At 47.8% G+C, this 22,182-nt stretch overlaps 2 protein-coding genes across 42 annotated transcripts in view; one reads left to right on the top strand and one right to left on the bottom strand.

The window, feature by feature from the left end:
- Positions 1–22,182, bottom strand: part of SORBS1 (sorbin and SH3 domain containing 1) — a 1,860,906-nt gene that overhangs the window by 597,245 nt on the left and 1,241,479 nt on the right. The window lies entirely within an intron of this gene.
- On the top strand, positions 5,091–5,836 carry LOC144756466 (calpain small subunit 1-like). The gene has a single exon (XM_078646290.1). It carries the CDS (start codon positions 5,186–5,188, stop codon positions 5,834–5,836), a length of 651 nt encoding a protein of 216 aa, XP_078502416.1. The 5' UTR covers positions 5,091–5,185.

The raw sequence follows: 22,182 nt of genomic DNA, 5'->3' as shown, positions 1-22,182 counted from the left end.
AAGGAGACTTGGGGGGAAACCAAGTGGTGCATTACTAGCTCTGTATAGGGCAAAAACATTAGCTATTGCACGGTATGGAGCAGGTCTGTGGGGTTACGTGAAAACTGAAACTATACAAAAGGAGGTAAACAAGTTTTTTCGTTCTATGTTAGGGCTCCCTCCGTCGACAGCCACTTTCTCAGTCCACCAGGAGCTTGGAGCTGATTACATTACTGACATCCTCGCTATGGCACCTATCCTACTATGGATTAGGGTTTGGACCAATAACAACCTGGGTCTTAATCACAAAATACTGATGGACTGTCTAAAACTTGACAAGTATAAAGATATTGTTTGGCTGTCTTACATTCATAAGTGTTCAGTGGAACTAGGCCGCCCCGAGATATTTTCCGCCCCGCTTGGCTTGAAAAAAGCGGACCTAGATTGGGTTAAACTCAATTTCTTCAAACTCAAGACCCTGGAGAGAGAGGAACATCAATTAATAAAACCCACTGTTAGAGCTCATTTTATGACAATAACATGTATAGCTATTCAACCGTACCTCACTCTAGTTAATATCCCATTTCACAGGTGGCTTCTGGTTAAATTTCGATTTAACCAGATTTATACGGTACTCTGTGACAGTGAAGGCTGGTTTAAGCCCGAGGATGCACCTGTATGCAAATGTGATGATTTTTCCCTGCAAAATAACATGCACTTAATGCTGTTCTGTCCTTTTTATAATGTTCCAAGACAGAAGTATTTGGTACCCTTACTGAAAGAGAAAGCTTTTTTACAGGCAAAACCAGCACTCCTGTATTTGCAAATGCTTGAATCCCCCTTGGTGATGTTCAGCGTAGCAAATTATCTTGTCGCTGCTGTTAGAATCAGGAAGAGGAATATACAAGTGTAATATTGGGGTTCGTGTTGATTGTTGTTGTGCCTTACCTATTTGTACATGATGATTTTTAATCTCGTATTTTTAATAATTTTTATTGAAATTGTATTGTATGAAATTTTTATATGAATTTTGGAATGGCTTTTAACTGTTTATAGTATGCTTTTATGATTTTTAACAAAATCGAATAAAGTGGTTTTTGACTTGACTTGACTTGGTATAACATTGGGTATCAGAAGGTCACATTGTGAATGTAAATTCATGTTTAGTACATTCAAACATGAATTTACACTCATAACACAAGCCAACTCAGGTGCTCAGAAGGCCCTGTGTGTGGCCCCATATTAATGAGAGGGAAATTCTAAACAGTAGGGCAGATGCTCCTCATGGTGGCACGAGAAGTTTAGACCTTCTGCGCAACAGAAATGATGCAGTATGCTTAGCCTTTAGACCAGGGGTCTCCGACATTTGCTGTAATAAGAGCTACTTATATTCAATGAAAATCATTCCAAGCTACTAATAAATTTAATGCGGTAATAGTGATCACGTCAGACAAGATTACATTAGTGGCCAACCCATGCAAGATTACCAGCGGTGATCACCTCAGTCAGGCTGGATTACAAGCAGTAATGGCAAAAAGGCTTTAGCAATCTGCAATGCCTCCATCTGGTTAATGCCAACAGCCTTTGCTGCAATACCTCGGGTAATAAGGTACTAATAATGGTTCTACCTCTCCCGATTGCTTCATGATTTATCCCTCAAATGTCAGCTTTAAATATATCACAAATACTTTATAAATCCATCAATTTTTATCCAAGTATCACATTATGAGTTCTGAAAATACACACTTTTGTTTCACAAATACATGCTTTGCAATTTTCGGATACACATATTAATTCAACCAAGCAAAACGTCTAATTTAGTAGGCTGGGCTGCAGACAGGAGAGCTACTAAGAGACCGCTGGAGAGCTACCAATAGCTCACGAGCTGCTCGTTTGAGATGCCTGCCTTAGGCCAATGGCTGGTCAATAACAATAGGTGCATATACATTATCCACGTTAGATTGGAAGCTGACTAAATGTACTTTTAATGTGGGCTTTAATGGAAGGACCGGTGAAAAATACCGTAAGTACTGGAACTTGATTCTTGCAAGAATGAAAAGCATGAACTATTCCCTTGAATTTCACAAAAACCTGGTTCTTTCTGTAGAGCTGATTACATAATCAGCCAGAAACATAACATGTGCTGCTGCTTTTATTTCTCATACAGCTCTGCATCACTTCATGCTTTGGCAGCTACCAGTTTGTCTCAACATGTTTGAAGCATGTAACTGAACTTCATGTACCTGAGATAAATATATCAATAATGACAAACAACAACCCATATCCTCCCAAACCACACAATCCAAAAGGAAGCCCTGACATCTTGGCGATGAAGACCTCACTAAGATGTAGAAAAAATATGACGTGCAGCCTGCAACCATGTTTTCCAACTCCCCAGCTCTTTCTTCGATCCAGTGCTTAATTTGAACCAACAGCTGCTGATTTGGCTCGCTTGAACTCTTTTTTGGGACAAAAATGTGTTTTTTAATTTACTTGTAATCATTAGATTTTGACCCAGAACAAGCAAGACAAAGGCAGCAAAGGTAGGGGGTTTGGGGGATGGGGGGTGGAGAAAGACTGAAAAACAGAGACAAAGCGATAAAAATAACCTGCAAAAGTGAGCTAACGGGGTAGGGTGAGTATTTTGGTGGAAGAAAGAAATATGAGGTGAAATCAAAATGATGCTGCTTTTGTATTCTGCATCCCTGACATTCGGAAGTATGACATTACAACGCGAGTTAGTACAACGCGTGTCGTTACATCCCGGTCGTTAACAACAAATGCGATGTTACCCCGCTATGCCATTACAACGCAAGTCTTTACATCGACTTGCGCTAGATGGCGTGCTAACATTAGAAAAGTGTAATTTAATATTCCAACCCCAGTCCACTTAACAGTAGGGAAGGTGTTGGGATAGTAAACTACACTATTTGTAATGTTAGCACGCCATCTAGTGCAAGTCGATGTAAAGACTTGTATTGCAATGGCATTACATCGTGGTCGTTGTAACGACCGTGATGTAACAGCATCGCGGTGTACTGACCGCAATGTTAAGGATGTTTCCCCTGACATTCACCAGCAGCGTTGGTGGACTTCTGAAAAACATTTGAACTGTGCACTTCTTTTTTATACAAACTAAGCACTGCTTCTATCTGCCATTTTTATCCCTTCTCCTCCTAAACTCTGCCCATCACCACCTTGTAGGGAATAGCATATAGCACTTAAAAATGCTGAGACCTTCTCCTGCACATACTGCTGGAGTCCTGATCCTCTTTTAGCATGCATAGGACAAGCTGATGGTTAAGAAAGGAGACAGAGCAATCTAGAGGAATAATGAGAAGCAGCCTAGGAACAAACAAGACTAGCAGTCCACATTCCACAGAGACTAGCAGGTTTTGATGCAGTCATCTTTAGTAGTTTGGTCTAAGCACCAAGGCAAACAAATCAGCTATACAGTAAGACGTTAGAAACTACCATTTTATTGACAGATACAGGAAAAAAAGAATATAAAAACAGATAAGATGTAAAGCAGATAAAGGTTTCAAAAGCTGTGACTAAAACAAAATTCTTAAAAATACAGGAAAACTATTTGACATAAAGTAAAGGGAAGCACATTAAGGGCCCTATTATGATGTTGGTCGGAGTTTGATTTGATTTGATATTTATATAGCGCAACCATCACCCAAGGGCATCAAGGCGCTAGAGAAAGAGCGCAGGTAACACATCGACCAAAAGAAGCAAGGAGGAGCATCAGCTCACCGTATGCCTGAGAACAGCCAGGTCTTAAGAGCTTTTCTAAACGGGAGCAGAAGATCTAAGTGCCAAGGGCAGGGAATTCCAAATCTTCGACGCTGCCCCTGAAAAAGCCCTGTCCCCCCATTTCCTCTTCTTAGTTTTAGGTACCCAAAGTTGCATTTGGTGAGAGGAGCGCAAAAGTCGTCATGGGGAGTACCATTTGAACATGGTCTTGAGTCTCAGAGGGTAGGGGGCATGCAATGACTTGTGGGCCATACACAGTGCTTTAAAACTGATGCGCTGTTCAATGGGAAGCCAGTGTAGGTGTTCTAGGCCCATTTTTTAGGTCTCCTGGCGTTGAACCGCGCGAAAGCGCGGTCTCGCCAGAGACCTATTGTGAGTGGCTCTGCTTCCCAGCAGAGGGGACAGGAGCTGGCCACGCGCAGGGAATGGAGCAGGCCACGCGCACGCGAACGCGCTCGCTGTGGCCAGCTCCTGTCTCCTCTCCTGGAAAGCTGCCACACAGCCACACCTCCCCCTGCACGCATGCGCAGAAACAGAGACACACACACGAGCGCACCTACACACACGAACGCACACACATACAGACCCGCCGCCGCCGCTGCACACACACACACACAGAAGCGCACCCTCCCTCTCCCCTCCCCCTCCAACTAAGCCCCACTTACCGGCTTTGTTGAGTTCTGCAGACTCCGCGGGGCTGTCCCTCGGGCATGGGCGCCCCGCGTCACCAGCACTGCTTCTCTGGCCATCCGTGGGCGTGTGCGCGGGCTTCCGGAGTGCGAACTACAAACGTCTACGCTATGACGTCATTTTGTAGTTCATCACACGGCAGGACATTGCGGCGCATCTGGGGAGCATTCGGATTTTAAATGGTGATGCTGCAGCACTTCGCACATCCCTAGTCCCAGGGCCAGAGCAGTTGGCAGCTTCCTATGGGACCAGCTGTTCCCCGGAGTGAGCGGCTAATGGATCCTTAAATAGAAAATAATATGTGTATGATTTTAAAAGTACATCCCAGGACTACAACAAGACAGTGTATGCATTACTGCTAAATTACAAGAATCAGCACGAGATCGATAGACAGACCTCGGCACCATCACTGGACCAAGAGCGATCTCTTCTGCAGACGCAGTTCATCATTTCTTAACAGACACAAACTTCCAGTCAGGGCGAGGAGGTGCCCCTTTAATTCGTGCGGCGGAGGCGCCCTGCTCGGCTCGTCTCTTGGCAGCACAGACATGGGCGGGGAGGGAGGGTCGGGTCGGTGACTCAGAGCTCCCACTTTCCTGCACAGTTGGCAGGCGAACAAGAACGCATCGAGGTGGAGCAGCCCGTTCCAGTGTGCAGAGGCAGGTGGAGAGGAAAACGCTGCTTTGCCCCGGGATCCAGCAAAGCCCTTCGGCGACCCCTCAGAGACGGCCTTACGACCACCACCAACCCAGTCAAAATGTTCCTCGTGAAACAGGCACTCGGGGGAATATCAAAAGGTGGCCAGGCAGGTGGCATCATGAACGTAATTGGAGGGTTGATACCGGGCCAGGGTGGCAGCAGTGGTGGAGGTGGTGGTGGCAGCAGTGCTGGTGGGAGCCGTGGAGGTGGTGGAGGGGGTTTTGGTGGTGCCGGTGGCATTCTCGGAGGAATTATTAACATCATCAGTGAAGCAGCAGCAAGCTACAACCCTGAGCCCCCACCTCCTCCCCGCAGCAATTTTACCAATGTGGAAGCCAATGAAAGCCCAGAAGTCCGCCAATTCCGCCGCCTCTTCCTGCAGCTGGCCGGGGAGGACATGGAGGTTTGCCCAACGGAGCTGATGAACATCCTGAACAAGGTGGTTACTCGACTCCAAGACCTGAGGACCGAAGGCTTTAGCCTGGACTCATGCCGTAGCATGGTGGCTGTCATGGACAGTGATGGCACGGGGGAAGCTGGGCTTGACCAGTTCAAGTACCTATGGAACAACATCAAGAAGTGGCAGTGCGAGTTCAAAAGTTTCGACCGCAATCAGGAAGGCTTCATCAGGAGATCCGAAATACCAGCAGCTCTGCAGGCTGCTGGGTTTCAGCTCAATGAGCAGCTGCAACAAATGCTGGTAATTTAGCAATGCCAAAAGCTCAAACTTAATTACTGGGAGACCTATTGCATTGCAAATGCTTGTGCTGATTGTGTTTTGGGGATGTCCAGAATGAGTCTTACAAATCCATTCTGCAGTACCTGGAGTTTATGATGCAAGCCCTTACAGGCGGCCAAGTACAGAGCATTGCAATTGTCTAGTCTGGCCATTACCAGAGCCACCTGGATCCTGGTTGCATGTTGGATGAAAGGAAAGATTTATTTTATCATCCTTATAAGCCAGGAGCATGTGGAGATGGTACGGTTCACTTGAGCCGTAAAGCCAAGCTCTGTATCCATCCAGATCCCCAAATTCTTGGCTTTTTCACTAGGGACAGGACAGCACTCAAGGATTGAGGTCAACAGTTACTGTTCCATTTGGCCGTCCCTGATCCGAACATCATCACCTCCGTTTTATCCCCATGCAGTTGTGGACATTCTCTGACCATGAGACCTACACCCCCTCAGTGTGGGAACCGACCACAGCACAAGCTCCCATTGAGAAATGAGAGTTTGTGTAAATCCATGCACCGTGTGAGGGAAGGGGTCCCTGGTAGTGGCCCTCAAAGTCGCTATCCGACAAGCTTTCCATGTCGGAAAGCTCGACATGGACAGCCTGTCGGAAACCAACATCATAATCCCAACGGCGGACACGATGACCGTTACGGATTATGTGTGGCTTCCGACTGACTGATGATAGATTTGAAATTTCAGGTCTGAAAGGCTTTTCTCTTGCACTTATAAGCTGTGGACTTTCCCATGTTAGCATTGATGGTGCCATTTTTAGGTTTCGCTGGGGAACGGAGCGTAAGCTCCGCCTCCAGAGAAATCTGTAGTTTCTAGTAAGGGTGCCTTGAATACGCCCCTCTATTTCATTGGCTAGCTCCATAAATGGAGGCTAGCCATTGGAACAGAGAGGCGTCCGTCATGGCCGGACCAGATTCGGGGGCGTTCCCGAGAATCTTTGGCTTTTGGCTACGTCATGCTACGTCAGCCAAAAGCCGGGAACGCCCCCGAATCTGGTCCGGCCGGGCCGTGCTTGCTGCTGTCCTGCCTTCCTCCGTGTCCCTCCTCCCGCCGTCCCCCCTCCCCTCGCTGTCCTGTGCACGTTTCCCGTCTCCCTCCCGCCGTCCGTGTCCTCTCCCGCCGTTCGTGTCCTCTCCCGCCCCCCCCCCGTGTCCTCGTAGGTGCTTGTTGTCTTGTAGTTTCACTTTAAGTAACTAAGGCCTAAAAAATTCCAGGAGGCGACCTCTAAGCTCAGTTCATTGTAAATTTGCCCTGTCACGCATCAGGCGGTGACATCCGCCAACCTTTAAATGCACTTTTGGCAGAGGCAGAGCACACACATGCCACAAGCCTGGGCTGTATCGTGTTGTGAGTTGCAAGGCACCCTTTTGCCTGGAAAGGCTTCTACCCACCAGAACTGGGGTACCGATTGGATGATTCGTTTTGCCCGAGCACAGGAGGAGGCGTGGCCGAACCTCGCTGACCGCTCGCCTGTACTGCAACAGGACCTGCAGCACGAGCCCTCTTCAGCTGTGAACCCTGCCACCATGAGCGCGCGCCCGGCTTTCATAGCGGCAGAAGTCGTCGAGGAGTTTTTAAGATTTCCTGAACTCATCCAGCAGCTGGAGAGAGCCCTGGCCAACTTCTCCCGTGGCGCTGAAGGGGGAGTTGTCCAGCCGCTGCGGACCATCGTTCCAGTTGCAAAGTACAGCGGGTAAGAGTGCCTTACTACTAGTGCAGAGATTCTGGGCGCTGCACCAGCCGAGAGACGGGGAGATGCGTGAACTGCCTCGTTATTTCTGCCTTAAACAGTCATGATGCTTCTGCAGTACATATGCAAGGTCAGTTAACAATGTCCTTTCACTGACCCGAACATTCCGGGACTTTGGAGTCCGTTCTTGGTAAATTAAAAAGATAAGAGATGCGTCAATGGGCAGAATGCAAATTGTCCTCCTGTAAAGCAGAGGTGGCCAAAGGCATTAGTCACATTCATAAGAGCGTGCGAGCCTCCTGGCGTCCATTTCATAGGGTTGAGATCGGAACTCTTCACCCACATCATTAATTAAGTTATTCACACAGACATATGTTCCCCATCCTCAGAACAAATGATCTTAAAATATGTGAATATTTCTATTTATTTAATTCTTTTTTTGCAAAGATCTCACTCGTTTAGAAAGTAACTTTCACTTTGAATTCAACAGAGCCTATATATAGGCTTTTTTTATGGGCAGACGGACCCTCTCTCCTATAAACTATAGGGCGGAATGTGCGCGACCATCTGCTTTATTGTATTTTCTCAGACAACTTTGCCGACTCTGGTAAGTGCAACGAAATTGCGTGGTAATTTGTAGTCCCTGTCGGGGATGCAGAAATATTATAAAAAGGTGGTAGTTTAACCTGGAAAGCGTGACACTTGACAGGGCTGCACAAGGCAATCCGAGTAAATCCAGGGTCTTGCTTCATCCCAAGAGTGAATAGAACCACGGCCCGGCCAGTGAAGGAATTAGCAGCTACGCATACAACAGTTAATATAAAAGAACCTATGCTCAGCTCTCACAGTTAATTCGTTGGCTCGCCCACCTCCATTGTTATTTAATTATCATTGGATTTTGAGTGACATCCTGGAACGTTCTCTCTCTCCAAACAATCCTCCTTCCTCTAACTCCTATCGCCGCTTTAAAAGAGCAGGACTGCCGTTGCCCTTTTAAGAAAGAGTGTTGTCGCTGTGAGGAAGTTCGGAGAGCAGAGCATTGTGTGTTTTGGGTGTGGAGTTTAGAAGAGAGATGAGGAAGAAGTAAGTGAGAGTAAAGAGAAGAGCCCCTTTCGAAATATTAAGTGAAACATTCTTTGACGACCGGGAGTCCTTAAACAGTGGAGAAGATACGGGCTCGGATCTGTCCAATAAGACTTGTACCTGCAGAGAGAGAATGTGTGAAGTGAAGTACTAGGAAGTACATTTCCAATTATTATACTGAACGTTGCAGGCCAAGCTGGGGGCTGAGTAAGACTTACGAGTTACTGGTTGAATTCTGCTCTGCCCAGCTGTGACTATCCCTGCTCCGAGACCGCCGTTCGTAGGGTATCATCAGACAAAGGGCTTCCCTGACATCCTGTTTGTGCATTATTTTGAACCGTAACCACAGACCACAAAGTGAATTGATAGAGCTTAAAAATGAGGTGAGTACATCAACCGTTCGTGTGCAGTGCACTGGTGCCCTGTGTAAATTCACTTCCTCATTTACTTACATCTTTTTTTCACGGACTTTAATCATCCGCTTCAGATGCAGCCTGCCCTGTGTACTGAGTGGATGCTTCATACCTAGTTCCCCTATGTCAGTCACGGGAGCCCTGGAGAATGCACCCAGGCTACGTGGAGCAGAAATGATGGGGTGTTTTAACTCACAGGCGGCCTCTCTCTCCACATAAGCACACTCCAGGCAGTCCCCTCTCCTCGGTATTTGATAAAATTGAGTGCAGAGTGTGAGTGCAGAGTGCAAAGTGAGTGTGCAGAGTGCAAAGTGAGTGTGCAGAGTGCAAAGTGAGTGTGCAGAGTGCAAAGTGAGTGTGCAGAGTGCAAAGTGAGTGTGCAGAGTGCAAAGTGAGTGTGCAGAGTGCATAGTGAGTGAGCAGAGTAGTGAGTGAGCAGAGTAGTGAGTGAGCAGAGTAGTGAGTGAGCAGAGTAGTGAGTGAGCAGAGTAGTGAGTGAGCAGAGTAGTGAGCGAGCAGAGTAGTGAGTGCAGAGTGCATAGGGAGTGCAGAGTGCAGAGTGGAGAGGGAGTGCATAGGGAGTGGAGAGTGCATAGGGAGTGGAGAGTGCATAGGGAGTGGAGAGTGCAGAGGGAGTGGAGAGTGCAGAGGGAGTGGAGAGTGCAGAGGGAGTGGAGAGTGCAGAGGGAGTGGAGAGTGCTAGGGAGTGCTAGAGAGTGCAGAGTGACTGCAGAGATTAAGCTAATGGCAATGTAAATGACAATGCCATTTATTTATCTGTTTTCAAAACCAACACATAAATACAAATTTTGTCATTTACAATGCCAATAACTCTAACTTTTCCAAAGGCGAAACCATTGCATTGTAAATGCTTGTTATTCGTGCCATACTGTACTATGACTGAAGATCGAGCTTTCTGTCTAACGATGCTTGCCTCAGCAGAGCCGCTGCTCCTGCCCCCCCCCCCCCTTTTCTGCGCACCAACTCAAGGCAGGAATCTTGCTGTCCTAATCAAATGTATTATCTGTTTTGCATACCTTTGCTGTTGGATATGCTCTTTCCCACATCTTAAAACTCCTAGGCCCCAGCCGAGTGGCCTTGGGGTCGAGACAGCCTGTACCCAGCTCTGTAACATGACTCATCCTTTTGTGCCTCCTTTTCTTTGTTCATCCTGGGCTGAACTGGATCCTTGAAGGTGCAAGTCTAGTATAATTGTTAGCCCCGAGTTGGGGGGAGTCAGTACCTCGGCTGTCCTCCCAGGAGACAGGTCAGACTGGGCTCCATTGCAACGCAATTACTAATAAATGTATGATTTGTATTCTCCTCTGTCTGACTGACTCTTCATTATTGAGAAGGCTTAGCGGTGGTCCCGAGTGACCCGTTTATCGGGTCGCGTCCTTTATTCGGCACCCGAACAGGGACTCCATCAACCTGGTGTCCCAATCAGGTGTGGAGGGCAAAGGGTGCATTGGGTCGGATAGGCGGATCGGGGATGCCCACATGATCGAGTTTAGTTCTCGCGGCTGCCCCGCTTGTCTGATCGGGCGGTTCCTCGTCCAGTGGTCACCCTGACTGGAGTCCTGAGAGGCGAAACACTGGGAGGTGACCGTTTGGTCCAGAGAGTCGTCAGTGGAGAATAGCTTTGCTCGACCTGTGTGCACCAGGTGAGTTTGTCTTGGTTCTTGGAAAATATGGCGCGTCTGGAGTAATTTGAATATGGTCGAGAGGCAATTACTTTGTCTGTTTGTGAACTTGGAGGGTCTGCGGACCGTTTTAGGTAATATAGGGCGTCTGTCGGCGCCCTGCCAGGCAGTTCGGTAATTGGATTTGTGGCTCTTTGGGAAAGCATGGAGTTTGGTCGGTGTTTGGGACTTGTGAAACAGAGTCTGATTCGGAAAACTGGGGCGGTCTGTGGACTGGTCGTTCTTTGTTCCTTTTTCCCTCTGAAGGAGGGGGGAGGAGTAGGTGATTTGTTGAATGGGGGAAGATAATTTGTCTTCTTGTTGTTGCCTGCTTTAGACGAAAAGGAAAATGCCGTGCCTTAGTAAGATCTGCTGTTTTGGGTGCCGGTGTTGTTATCCTGATGCTGGTCTAGTGGAGAGACAGCCTGCACCTCCAAAAGGCACTCCTAATTTTGACCTGTAGGTTAACCCCGGCCTTGGCCCTATTATGTTTAGTACGTTGTGGCACAAATATATGAGGGACAATGCTGAGCTGCAGTGGCCCTTAACAGGCACTTTTGATTAACAGAAATTGAACTTCCTGCAGGACAAATTGTTTGCGAAAAGAAGTCGACGGTCAATGTTTGATAATCTCCAAATTTGGCAGACAAAAGTAAGCAAAGTTGTATAGGAGTGGAGAAAGAGGCAAGGAGGGGAAAGACGCAGACAGTCATGCAAAAGGCTATAGCGTACGAGAGAGAGAAGGTAGAGAAGGGCATTGAATGTGCTGATTGAAGGTTCAGGTTGCAATGTGATAAGTCTTATGTCACTCGTGAAGACGTTGACCCATTTGTGGAGGATTTGCTGGATGTACGACCACCACCTCCTTACGCACCACAAGGTGCACATGCAGCGGCACCTCCTGCCCCGTCCTGCCTCCTCTGTCTTCCCCGCTCCTGATTCGGTCGCTCCGGATGGAGCTGTGTCACTTTCCTCCCCGCCCCCACCAGCAATGGCCGCGGGACAAACAGGGCAGCAGGATGAAACAGTTGCCCGCGGCTCCTCCCGGTCCCTCCCAGCTACACCCACCCTCCAGTCATTGTTTTCCCCATTTCCCAGCCCCAGGACATCTCTGAGCACACCCCCCTCAACTTCCTCCCTCATATCTGCCATATGACCGGACACCGGCGAGAGGTCCGGTAGGGGGAGATCGGGAGGTGGCTAAGGAATGAATTGGGAGAGCGTTGATGCGATCTGATGTGAGTGATGTGGAGAAGAAGATGGTGGCTGACCAGGCCTCTCAGTGGACCCGGAACACAATTTATAGTGTGGAGGATGTGTTGAGTGTTCTGAAGGATTATGAGCCGTTTGTGCAGCAGCACGCCCTTAAACACATGTCGGCCACTCTGATTGAGCTATGGGAGCTGTGTTTCAATAGTGTAGCCCGGCATATTATTTACGACATCAGAGACAGAGTGTGTGCAGCTGGAATGGCACCTAATGAGGTTTTTAGTAATTGTGCTACGCTGATACCGAGGTAGGTTGGCTCACTGAAGTCCGATTCTTAATTCCCATTTTCCCATGAGGGAGGTGCATTCCATTTACCACCCTGAAATACCAGAGCTCCGAGAAGGCAATAATGTTATTAGACAGAGAGTGGAGGCCCGTTTCCAGGAGCAATGGGTTTATACCCCCTGGAAAAGAAGTGAGGTTTTGACACTTAAGACTCAGTTACCCAACCCTAGGAAGAAGAATAAAGAGTTAACAGAGGCAGCGTCTTCGACTGTGATGACCCTGGCCGACATTGAGATATTTTTTGGATTGCTAGTCCCAGTTGATGTCTGGCAGAAGGTGCATATGCAGAATCATGCAGGGGAGCTGGGTGGTACATGGGATCAGATAAGGGAATGGGACAAAGAGCGGAAGCCTGGTGAGAAGCCCAAGGCTGAGATACTAGCCTTACCGGGCAGAATAGCAACGTATATGCACTCTTTGATCCCACCAAGGAGGGTGGATTGGGACAATTTGACGGCATGCCTTCAAAAGAAAGATGAAAGTGTGTCTGATTTTTTCACAAGATTTGAAGGTGTGTTTCTGGATTTCAGTGGACAGGACATATCAGTGGAAGGAGGAATTCAGCTATTTGTTAATAGATTTGTCACAAACTTGCTTCCTGAGATTGCGACTCGGTTGCTGGCTTCGGAGAGCACATGAACTACTTCCTCCTCGTCGGTAATACTAAGTATGGCCCAGTACTATGAGCACAGGGAGAATGAGGACAAGGAGAAAGTAGAGAAGAAAAATAAGGATCTGAAGACGAAAGTGTTGTTGCAGCAGGCGGCGAGGGGGAACGGCGGTGGATGGGGAGAGGTGTGGTGCAGCAGCCAGGGCAGCTGACTTCGGAGCACAGGGTTCACGGTTCGATCCTCTGCATGGGCGGCAGCTCAGCACCATGTGACTCTGGGCAATTGTTCGCTTAATTCCCACGACGGCCCCCAGTGCCTTGAGACCCGTAAGGGTGAGTAGTTTACGCTTTACAAATACGGATCTAAATTTACATTGGTCCAGCCCGGCAGTTACCCCGTACAAGTATGAACACCGGACCCGTGGGGCCGAACCAATGTGTGTATTGTAAGGAGGAGGAGGGGCATTAGCGTAGTGAGTGTCCGGTGCTACTGCGCAGAGTGGAGGCACCCCGTGGAAGAGGATACAGAGGACGAGGACAAGGAGGGGTGAGCGGTGACAGGCAAGGAGACGATGAGCGATCGGATCAGTCTGGTCAGAATTATTTCGATGATCCGAGGGGGCGACAGTATTACCATGATGATTACGATTTGGATGAGGTGATGGGATTCTCGCATGGCTAGGGAAGCCAAGAGCAGGGCGAGAGACCAGTCCAGATCCCTGTTGATCAGCGGGGACCATATGTTACTGCTGATCTGCAGGGCTCAACGAAAAAGTTTTGGGTGGACACAGGCGCAATGAATAGCTCTGTTTCTTGTTCACTGGTCCCCGGGCAGCTCTGTCTGACCAAAATAATGTCTCAGTAGGCTTCTCAGGCATACCAGTTGTGAGCCCCATCTCCAAGCCGCTGGATGGATTCGCTCTTCTATTTGACATCTAACTGCGGGGAGAATTTAATGGGCTTGGAATTGTTGAAGAGGTTACACAGCACTATTTCCTGCTCCCCAGATGGTGTCTACATGACAATTGGACCCAGAGTAGTGAATTCCATGCAGTGTTTTTCGAAAGATGAGACCCTACCTGCAGAGTTTAAGGAGGTGCCTTCATCATTGTGGGCCACAGGTGACAAAGATATGGGTCTGTTGCTGATTCCCCAGTTTCTATTAGAGTAAAGAAGAATGTCATTCTGCCCCGTCTTCCCCAGTATAAAATACCTAAGACTGAAGAACAGGCGCTGTTGCAGATCATACAGGATTTGATTGAGTCTGGAGTGGTGGAAAAGACGAATGCAAATGTGTGCAACAGTCCTATTCTCCCCATATTGAAGAGGGCACCCTCAGGCTCCCCCAATGATCACCCCAATGTCTACCATTTTGTCATCGACCTGCGAGAAGTGAATAAGATCGTTGTTCCCCAATTCCCGGTTGTTCCAGACATCACTGCCCTTTTAACGATGATCCCGCCCTTCGCCACCTCCTTTTCTGTCATTGAATTAAAGAACGTTTTTTTCAGCATTCCAATACACCCCCAAAGCAGGTACCTTTTTGGGTTCTTCCTAGCTGGCAGAAGCTTTAGATTCTGTCGGGCTCCTCAGGGCTATACTGAAAGCCCAAGTATCTACAGTCAAGCTCTAAAGGCACAATTGGACTCCCTGGTCCTTCCCTCAGGGAATGTCCCACTGCAATAGGTGGACGATCTGCTAATAGCTTCTGATGCGAAAGAGGGCTACACAGATACCACCAAAGGACACAAGGTGTCCCTTTTGAAATTTCTATATTGTCGACAGGGGGTCACCTATTTAGGTCACCTAATGTCGAAGAAGAGAAAAAGACTAACACCTGAGTGCATTGCGGCTATTACTAAGATGCCCATCCTCAAGACGCAGAGGGATGTGAGGGCTTTTATGGGCATTACCTCATACTGTCGCCACTGGATCCCCAATTTCTCTTTACTAACAAAGCCCCTGCTGTTCCTAACTACCAAAGATGTGCATGAACCTCTCCCTTGGACGAATGATTGCCAGCTTGCTTTTGAACAGCTAAAGGCAGCTCTTTGCTCTGCACCTGTGCTTGGTACTCCTGATTACCAGAAGCCGTTCGTACTGTATGCACACAAAAAGGCTGGTTGCGCGCTTTCTGTCTTAACACAGGCCTTTGGTGGTAAGCAAAGACCATGTGTGTATTTCTCTGCTTTGTTTGATAACGTCGCCAGAGCTATCCTGAGTTGCCTGAGAGCTGCCACGGCTGTGGCCGTCTCTATCAGGCAATCGGCAAGGCTCGTCCTCGATACTGATCTCACAGTTATGGTCCTGCATGCTGTGGACAACCTTCTGAATAGAACCAAGACACAGCACCTTACTAGTGCACGTCTAACCAGCTATGAATTGACCTTGTGTGCACCACACGTCACCATCAAAAGATATACCACTTTGTACCCAGCCACATTACTACCCTCCCTTCAGATAGTGACGAGGGGGATGTGAATGATTGCATTTTCCGTATAGAGGAAGAGACGAAGGGATGTGTAGACTTGACTGATGTTCCTTATCTGAACCCCACGGGAACTATATGTCGATGGCTCTTGCTTCTAATTACCAGATGGTCCGACAACAGCTGCTTATGTCATCACCACCCTACGCACTGTAGTTGAGACATCACAGGTTCTCCACAAGTCAGCGCAAGTAGTGGAGTTAGTGGCCCTTATCTGGGCTTGTTGGCTGAGTGAGGGACTGGCTGTGAATATTTACACTGACAGCCAGTATGCCTTTGGCATGGCTCACAATTTTGGGAGGCTCTGGGCAGAGAGTGGGTTTCTAACATCACACGGTTCAAAGAAACAGAACGGCCTCTTGATCCATAGACTCTTGTCGTCTTTGGCACTCCCTGCGAAATTGGCAGTGATAAAGTGTAGGGCACACAAGGCGATAACGGATGATGTTGGGAGAGGAAATGCCTTTTGCAGATCAGACAGCCAAGGAGACAGCACGGTCTAAGATGAAGAGAATGTTTGTGGCAGGACCAGCAAGGTGGGTGCCTGACAATGGAATGTTGGAGGACACACTGGACAGTGTGAAAGAGATTCAGAGTGAGGCCATAATGGAGGAGCTAGCAATACGGCAGGAGAGTACGGCAGTGTTGGATGAGGATGGATGGTGGACGGATTTGTCTAGGAAAAGGAGATGGATGTTGCCCGATGCGTATGTTCTCCCTGTAGTTACTATGGCACACGGACCCACACACATTAGTGCGAAGGGGATCTGTAAGTTACTAGACCCTGTGTGGCAGGATGACAACATCCCCAAGGACGTAACCCCCCTTTAGATACCCAACATTCCCAAGGTGGCAGCGCATTTGGTAAAATATTGCATGGTTTGCTTGATGCATAATCCTAGGAAAGGTACCCCCACTCCTGCTGGCAGTTTTGCACCTCCTTCCTTCCCTTTCGAGGTTCTCCAGATGGATCACATTGAAATGGAATGAGTACACAACTTGAAGTATGTGTTGGTGGTTGACTGCGAATTCAATAAATGTGTTGAGGCTTACTCCACGAAAGAGAATACCGCCCTAGTGATGGCGAAGGTGCTCCTAAAGGAGTTCTTCCCGTGCTTCGGGATGCCCGCTTGATCTGGAGTGATAATGGCAGTCACTTTAATGCCAAAGTCATCCAGTTAGTGCGCGATGGGCTGCATATCAGACAAATGTTTCATGCAGTGAACCACCCTCAGTCAGTCGAGCTAGTCGAGAAATACAAAGGAATTCTCAAGCTGAAAAGGGCTAAGATCAAAGAGAGTACAGGATTGAAGTGGCCAGATGCTTTGCCCCTAGCATTGATGTTCACCAGAGTTACGGCCCACTCTAGAACAGGTTTGTCCCCCTACAAGGTCGTGTTCGGTTGCCCAGCAAATGTCTGGGGGGTCCCGCGGCCTCTGAGGTTTTCGGATATCAAACACTCCTTGTTGATTGGCTATCTTTACGAGTTGACTAAAAATCTCCGCTCTATTCATCAACAGGTTGCGGAGGTCCTAAAGCCACATCCGGGGGGACCGGGCCATCAGATACGGCCCGGTGACTGGATCCTCGTCAGGAACTTTCCACGGAAAAGCAGCTTGGAGCCACGCTGGAAGGGACCTCTCCAGGTCCTTCTGGCCACCAGGACATCTGTCAGAGGCGACGGTCGGAAGAACTGGATCCACAGTAGCCATACCAAAAGGGTCCCTCTCCCACTGCCCTATGACCAATGGGTTGCAGACAGGATCGGGGATTGTGAAGGAGAGCAGGTGCCTCGGTTCATCTCTTTTTCTGACGCCAGCCTCACCTTCGCACCCACGGAAGAAGAATGTCAGGCCATGCTGAATGAGGCGGTGCCACCTGAAATAAAGGCCACCCAGGAGTCTCCTTTTGTTGGTCCACCGGTGGTTGAGCCACGTTGCTGTGAGTCTCAATCCATTGATCAATCTGCATCTGACCCCTTGCCTCCTGATCCCCTTGAATACAACCCTTTGTTTCCTGACCCTGCTGTACCTGGAGCGTTGAGATACAATGTACGCCCCCCGCCATAAGACTAATGCACCAGTAGGGACAGTTTAAATGAACAGGGTTTGATTATATTTGCTGAAGACTAAGATTGGACTGCATTGCTGAAGAGTAGGATGTACGTACCCTGCCTGTGGTGCGTGAAATAGGTTAGGGAAAAGGAGACTGGTGCAGTTCCTGTTTTCTTTTTCTCTTGGACAGTCACCGATCAGGGCAAAAGAGCTGTGTTTTCAAGTAAGAAGATTTCTGCCTTGCTACGTGGGATCAGGATCCGAGCTGGACGACAGCTCCAACGCCGGTGCTCAACAGCGCCTACGCCCGATGAACATTAGATAGATTTTGGCTCTTTGTGGCTATTCCAGCTTGGTTCCAAGTGTAAGACTTTCCAGCAGCATAATAAAATGTATCCTTTGATCACCCTATCCATGATGAGGAGCAGCTTTTTGTGGCTCCACGCTCTAGTCCGGATGGGTCTGTTTGGTCCTCTTGGTCTACTAAGAGTAAGATAGTGTTTGTAGCAATAATGTTGCTTTCCCTGATATTGGTACTTGGGGTGATGTTTTTCCTTGAAGAGAAATATCCTATGCACTCTTGGATAAGTACTACACATGCCCCCTTGGGCATATTTGTGTCACCTTAGTGCCCCACAAGGAGAAACACTGACAATGATTTTTATCCAGACTTTGCACCAAGCCCATGCTGCCTATAATACGACATAATGTTGGGTGTGTGGTTTGTTACCCTCTGTAACACACCAGAGCGAGAACTTGCTGTCTATGCCTTTGTCTTATGTTAATAGTTGTGAGGGGTGGTTCACATTGCTTAGTATGATCCGTTCATTCCCCCAAGTTGACTCCTGGAAACGTAAAAGTACTAGTTTCCGCACCCCAACAATGAATGTACGTTCTCAGCATAGAGTTCCACCTGGTGTTTCCCCAGGAGGTGAGCAGTTTAGTCGGGTGTTCTTGCATTCCTGTCTCAGGGCAGCAGATTGGGTAAGGAAGAGGAATTGGACAGAGGTGGAAAGGGAAAATATTTTGCAGTTCAATGTATCAAAGTATTATCAATCGTTCCAAGCCTGCAATGTCACAGAAGATAAGCCCATGCCTTTGGCAGTGGTGGACGTGATGGCCCCTTTTTGTGTCCAGTGGACAGGAGACATAGAGGAAGGGGGGAGTAAATGCAACACCACTCCTCCATTGAGGGTACCCAGAAGTCTGCCCTTGTTTCCACCGCCTAATGTTTATTTTGTCTGTGGTGCACGTGGCTATGCATGGCTCCCTGAAGGCTGGTCCGGGCGATGTTACCTCTCCTACCTCCAACCCCCAGTATATGTAGCCCCTCCCAACTACCACAAGGATCACCGCCTACAGCGTACAAGTGTCCCAGCCCCCCGAGTTAAGAGAATGATCGACACAGACGACAAAGACCAGACATACACGACCCTGTAACAGTTAACTGACGCAATGAAAGGGGTCACTTTCTTCACTGACGGCCTCTTTGAACCCGTCGGAAGCCAGTTGGTTTGACCGTACGGTTTACACTCCGACTGCCGACATTATAATTCGGCGGTCGGACTGTAAACCTACGATGTCAGTCGGTAAGCCTATGACGAGCGGTCGGAGGCTTACCGACCGAAATTGTGATGAGGCCCTTAGTTTTTCCTTCAACACATTTGGCTTCAAACAGCCTTCTATGAGTAAGGCAGTAGACTACTGAGAAAGTCAGTTGGTTTGACCGTACGATTTACACTCCGACTGCCGACATTATAATTCGGCGGTCGGACTGTAAACCTACGATGTCAGTCGGTAAGCCTATGACGAGCGGTCGGAGGCTTACCGACCGACATTGTGATGAGGCCCTTAGTTTTTCCCTCAACACATTTGGCTTCAAACAGCCTTCTATGAGTAAGGCATTAGACTACTGAGAAAGAACCCAAGATGGCCTCTATTTGGTATATGCGAGCCAAATGGGTGAGTGGCAGATAGTATGATAAACCCAGTGACAGTACTCATTTCACTCTTCTTCATGTCACACACACATGCATACAGTTTCAGTTCACAGTCACACGTTCAGAGGAGTTGTTAGGACTACACGCTAAAGCAGAATTATTCCCACATAGGCCACACCACAACTGTATGCTCTGGCCACTAAACAGTACAGGCCCAGCTTGCACCAAAGCATTAAAAGAAAACACACAAGTAAGCGATATCCTACATTAAATTCCAAAAGTCACGAGGACAACAACGCAACAAGATAGGACTGGCACAAAACTGGGCAAGGCAACTATGCATACAAGCTCTGGCTTGCCCTAAGTTACCTTGCACATCATCCCTGGATTGAACTATACCAGACAATTCAAATATTTACATAAGGTCTGCCTTGCACCTAATTCACACAAGAAATGCAATCCACAAAGCGACATGAAGGGCATCAACATGCAGTACAAATACAAATACAGTGTACATTATCTCTCATTGGTGGTATCACAGGCATGCCAAGTTGTTTTATTTTAGGAATTTTCTGGACAGGTCTTCCATGACCCTGTGGTCTTGCAGGAAAAGTGGCAACGGTATGTTAACATTCCAACATAGTTCAGACAGTGGCAACTCACCCTGCACAACTTTGTTCAATCAACCTCAGAATTCCAGCACTTTTAATTTAGCTATCCAGCAGTGGCCCACAGCTTCCAGCAAGAGAAGTCATGCAGCCAGTCTGGAATATTTTACTTTCTTGCGAGTTTGTAGCTTTAGAGGCATCTACCGAATAGTATTGCTTGTCTTTCTCTTCTTCAGGTTATGAAATAGGGAAAATGGATGAGGAGGGACTCCCATTGACCTTGGCTTGATCGGTTTCTGTCTCAGGTACTATGTCACAGAATTGCAAGGTAACTGTGTGATTGTAGGCAAAGTTTGATGTTAGCAGGGCATTTTGTTAAAAGAAAACGTTGTGTGATCCAAGCAAAGCACACTACCCTAATCTCCCACAGGTGTCTACTTTTCAGAAAAGTCTGGGTTTGGTAAGTTTGCCCAGGAGGAGGCTGAGCCTGGGTGCAATCACCACATATACACGTTTTGCAGATGTCACTAAATTACATTTTGGGAACTTTTGTATTGCAGGCACATGGCCCACCCATACAACAGATGTGGAAAACCTTGATGGTAGGAAATCTGTGGATCCCTGTAGGTTCTGGAACTTTCCCTCGCAGATGTGTGAGGAAAATGTGTTTTTAGCCAAAGTTTGAGGTTTGCAAGGGTTTCTGGGTAAGAAAACCTTGTGAGACTCCCACAGGTCACACTACCTTATATTCCGCTGGGTGTCTAGTTTTCAGAAATGCCCCGGTTTGAAAGGTGTGCCTGGGATCCAGCTGAGCTAGGGCCAAAATCCACAGCTTCTCAAATTGGTTTTGAGTTATTGAGTTATGTTAATGCATCTTGTAGAGCGCGCGTATACCAAAAGTCTTGGTGCTGTCTGCTCCCGAGACAGAAAGGCCTAAACATTTGTGGAAACAGTGGAAAGATTTGGGGGCCTATTATGATCACTGCCGCAAAACCTCTGACCTTAGGTAGAAGACTTTGTGACTGAAAACTTCGATTTCAATTCCGACCGGCTGATTACAATACAGTCGGTCGGAATTGTAACCGGACGTTCATTCCTGCTGTTAGCCTGAAGTCTATATGGACGGGTTTTATGCTATCCAGATTAAGATGCATGGTTTCCGGCAGGCTTTCCATGCTGGGCTTTCCAACATAGAAATCATGTTGGAAAGTGTGTTTGGGGCCCCCTAGCAGGGCCCCCTTCTGTTTTTGGCCTCCAATTGAGTGCACCTTGTGGAAGGCATTTTGAGGTGCCTGCCACGGGGTGCAGGGATTAACACAACCTCCCATTTCCCTATGGAAAGCTTGTGCTACGGACTGTTTACGGCCGTAACTCATGCTACCGTAGGAAAATGTGGGAATGTGACCGCACCATGTGGGGTCACATTTTAATTAGGTGGTCGGGACTGCCGACCAGAGGTCGTCGGTCCCGTTTCTGTTCTGCCACGGTGATATTGTAATAAGCCTCAAAATGTGTACGTGTTGTGTTTTGCGCCCTGTCTTATTGCATGCGCTAGACCCACACACACAAGTGGAGTACCATTTTTATCGGGAGACATGTGAGAATGCTGGGTGGTAGGAAATCTCCGGATCCTCACACATTCCGGAACTTTCCATCACAGAAATATGAGGAAAATGTATGTTTTTAGCCAAAGTTTGAGATTTATCAGGGTTTCCAGTTAAAAAAACCCTCATCAGATCCATGCAAGTTACACCACCCTGGATTCCCCAGTGTGTCTATTTCTCAAAATATCTGGATTTGGGTGCTGCATGAGGTAGGGCCCAAATTCTACAGCCACCAACATTGCAAAAAAGTATAAAAATTTGATCTGTCCATGTTGTGATTTTTGTCCTTTCTCGTCACATGCTCTTGGCCCACCCACACAAGTGGGGTACTGTTTTTTACTGGAGACGTGGGGGATTACTGGATGGCAGAATGTAAGGAAAGGTGCAGATCCTTCCCATTTCTGGAACTTTCCCTCACATAATGTGAGGAAAATATGTGTTTTTAGCCAGAGCTTGAGGTTTGCAAGGGCTTCTGGGTAAGAAAAACTCATGAGAACCACACAAGTCACTCTGCCCTGGACTTCCCCAGGTGTTTAGTTTTTGGAAATGCCTGGGTTTGATAGGTTTCCCATGAGTGTCTGC

Source organism: Lissotriton helveticus, chromosome 5_1, assembly GCF_964261635.1.
Source record: "Lissotriton helveticus chromosome 5_1, aLisHel1.1, whole genome shotgun sequence".
NCBI lineage: Eukaryota > Metazoa > Chordata > Amphibia > Caudata > Salamandridae > Lissotriton > Lissotriton helveticus.
Note: the sequence above shows the minus strand (reverse complement) of the source record. Positions and strands in the feature narration are given on the sequence as shown.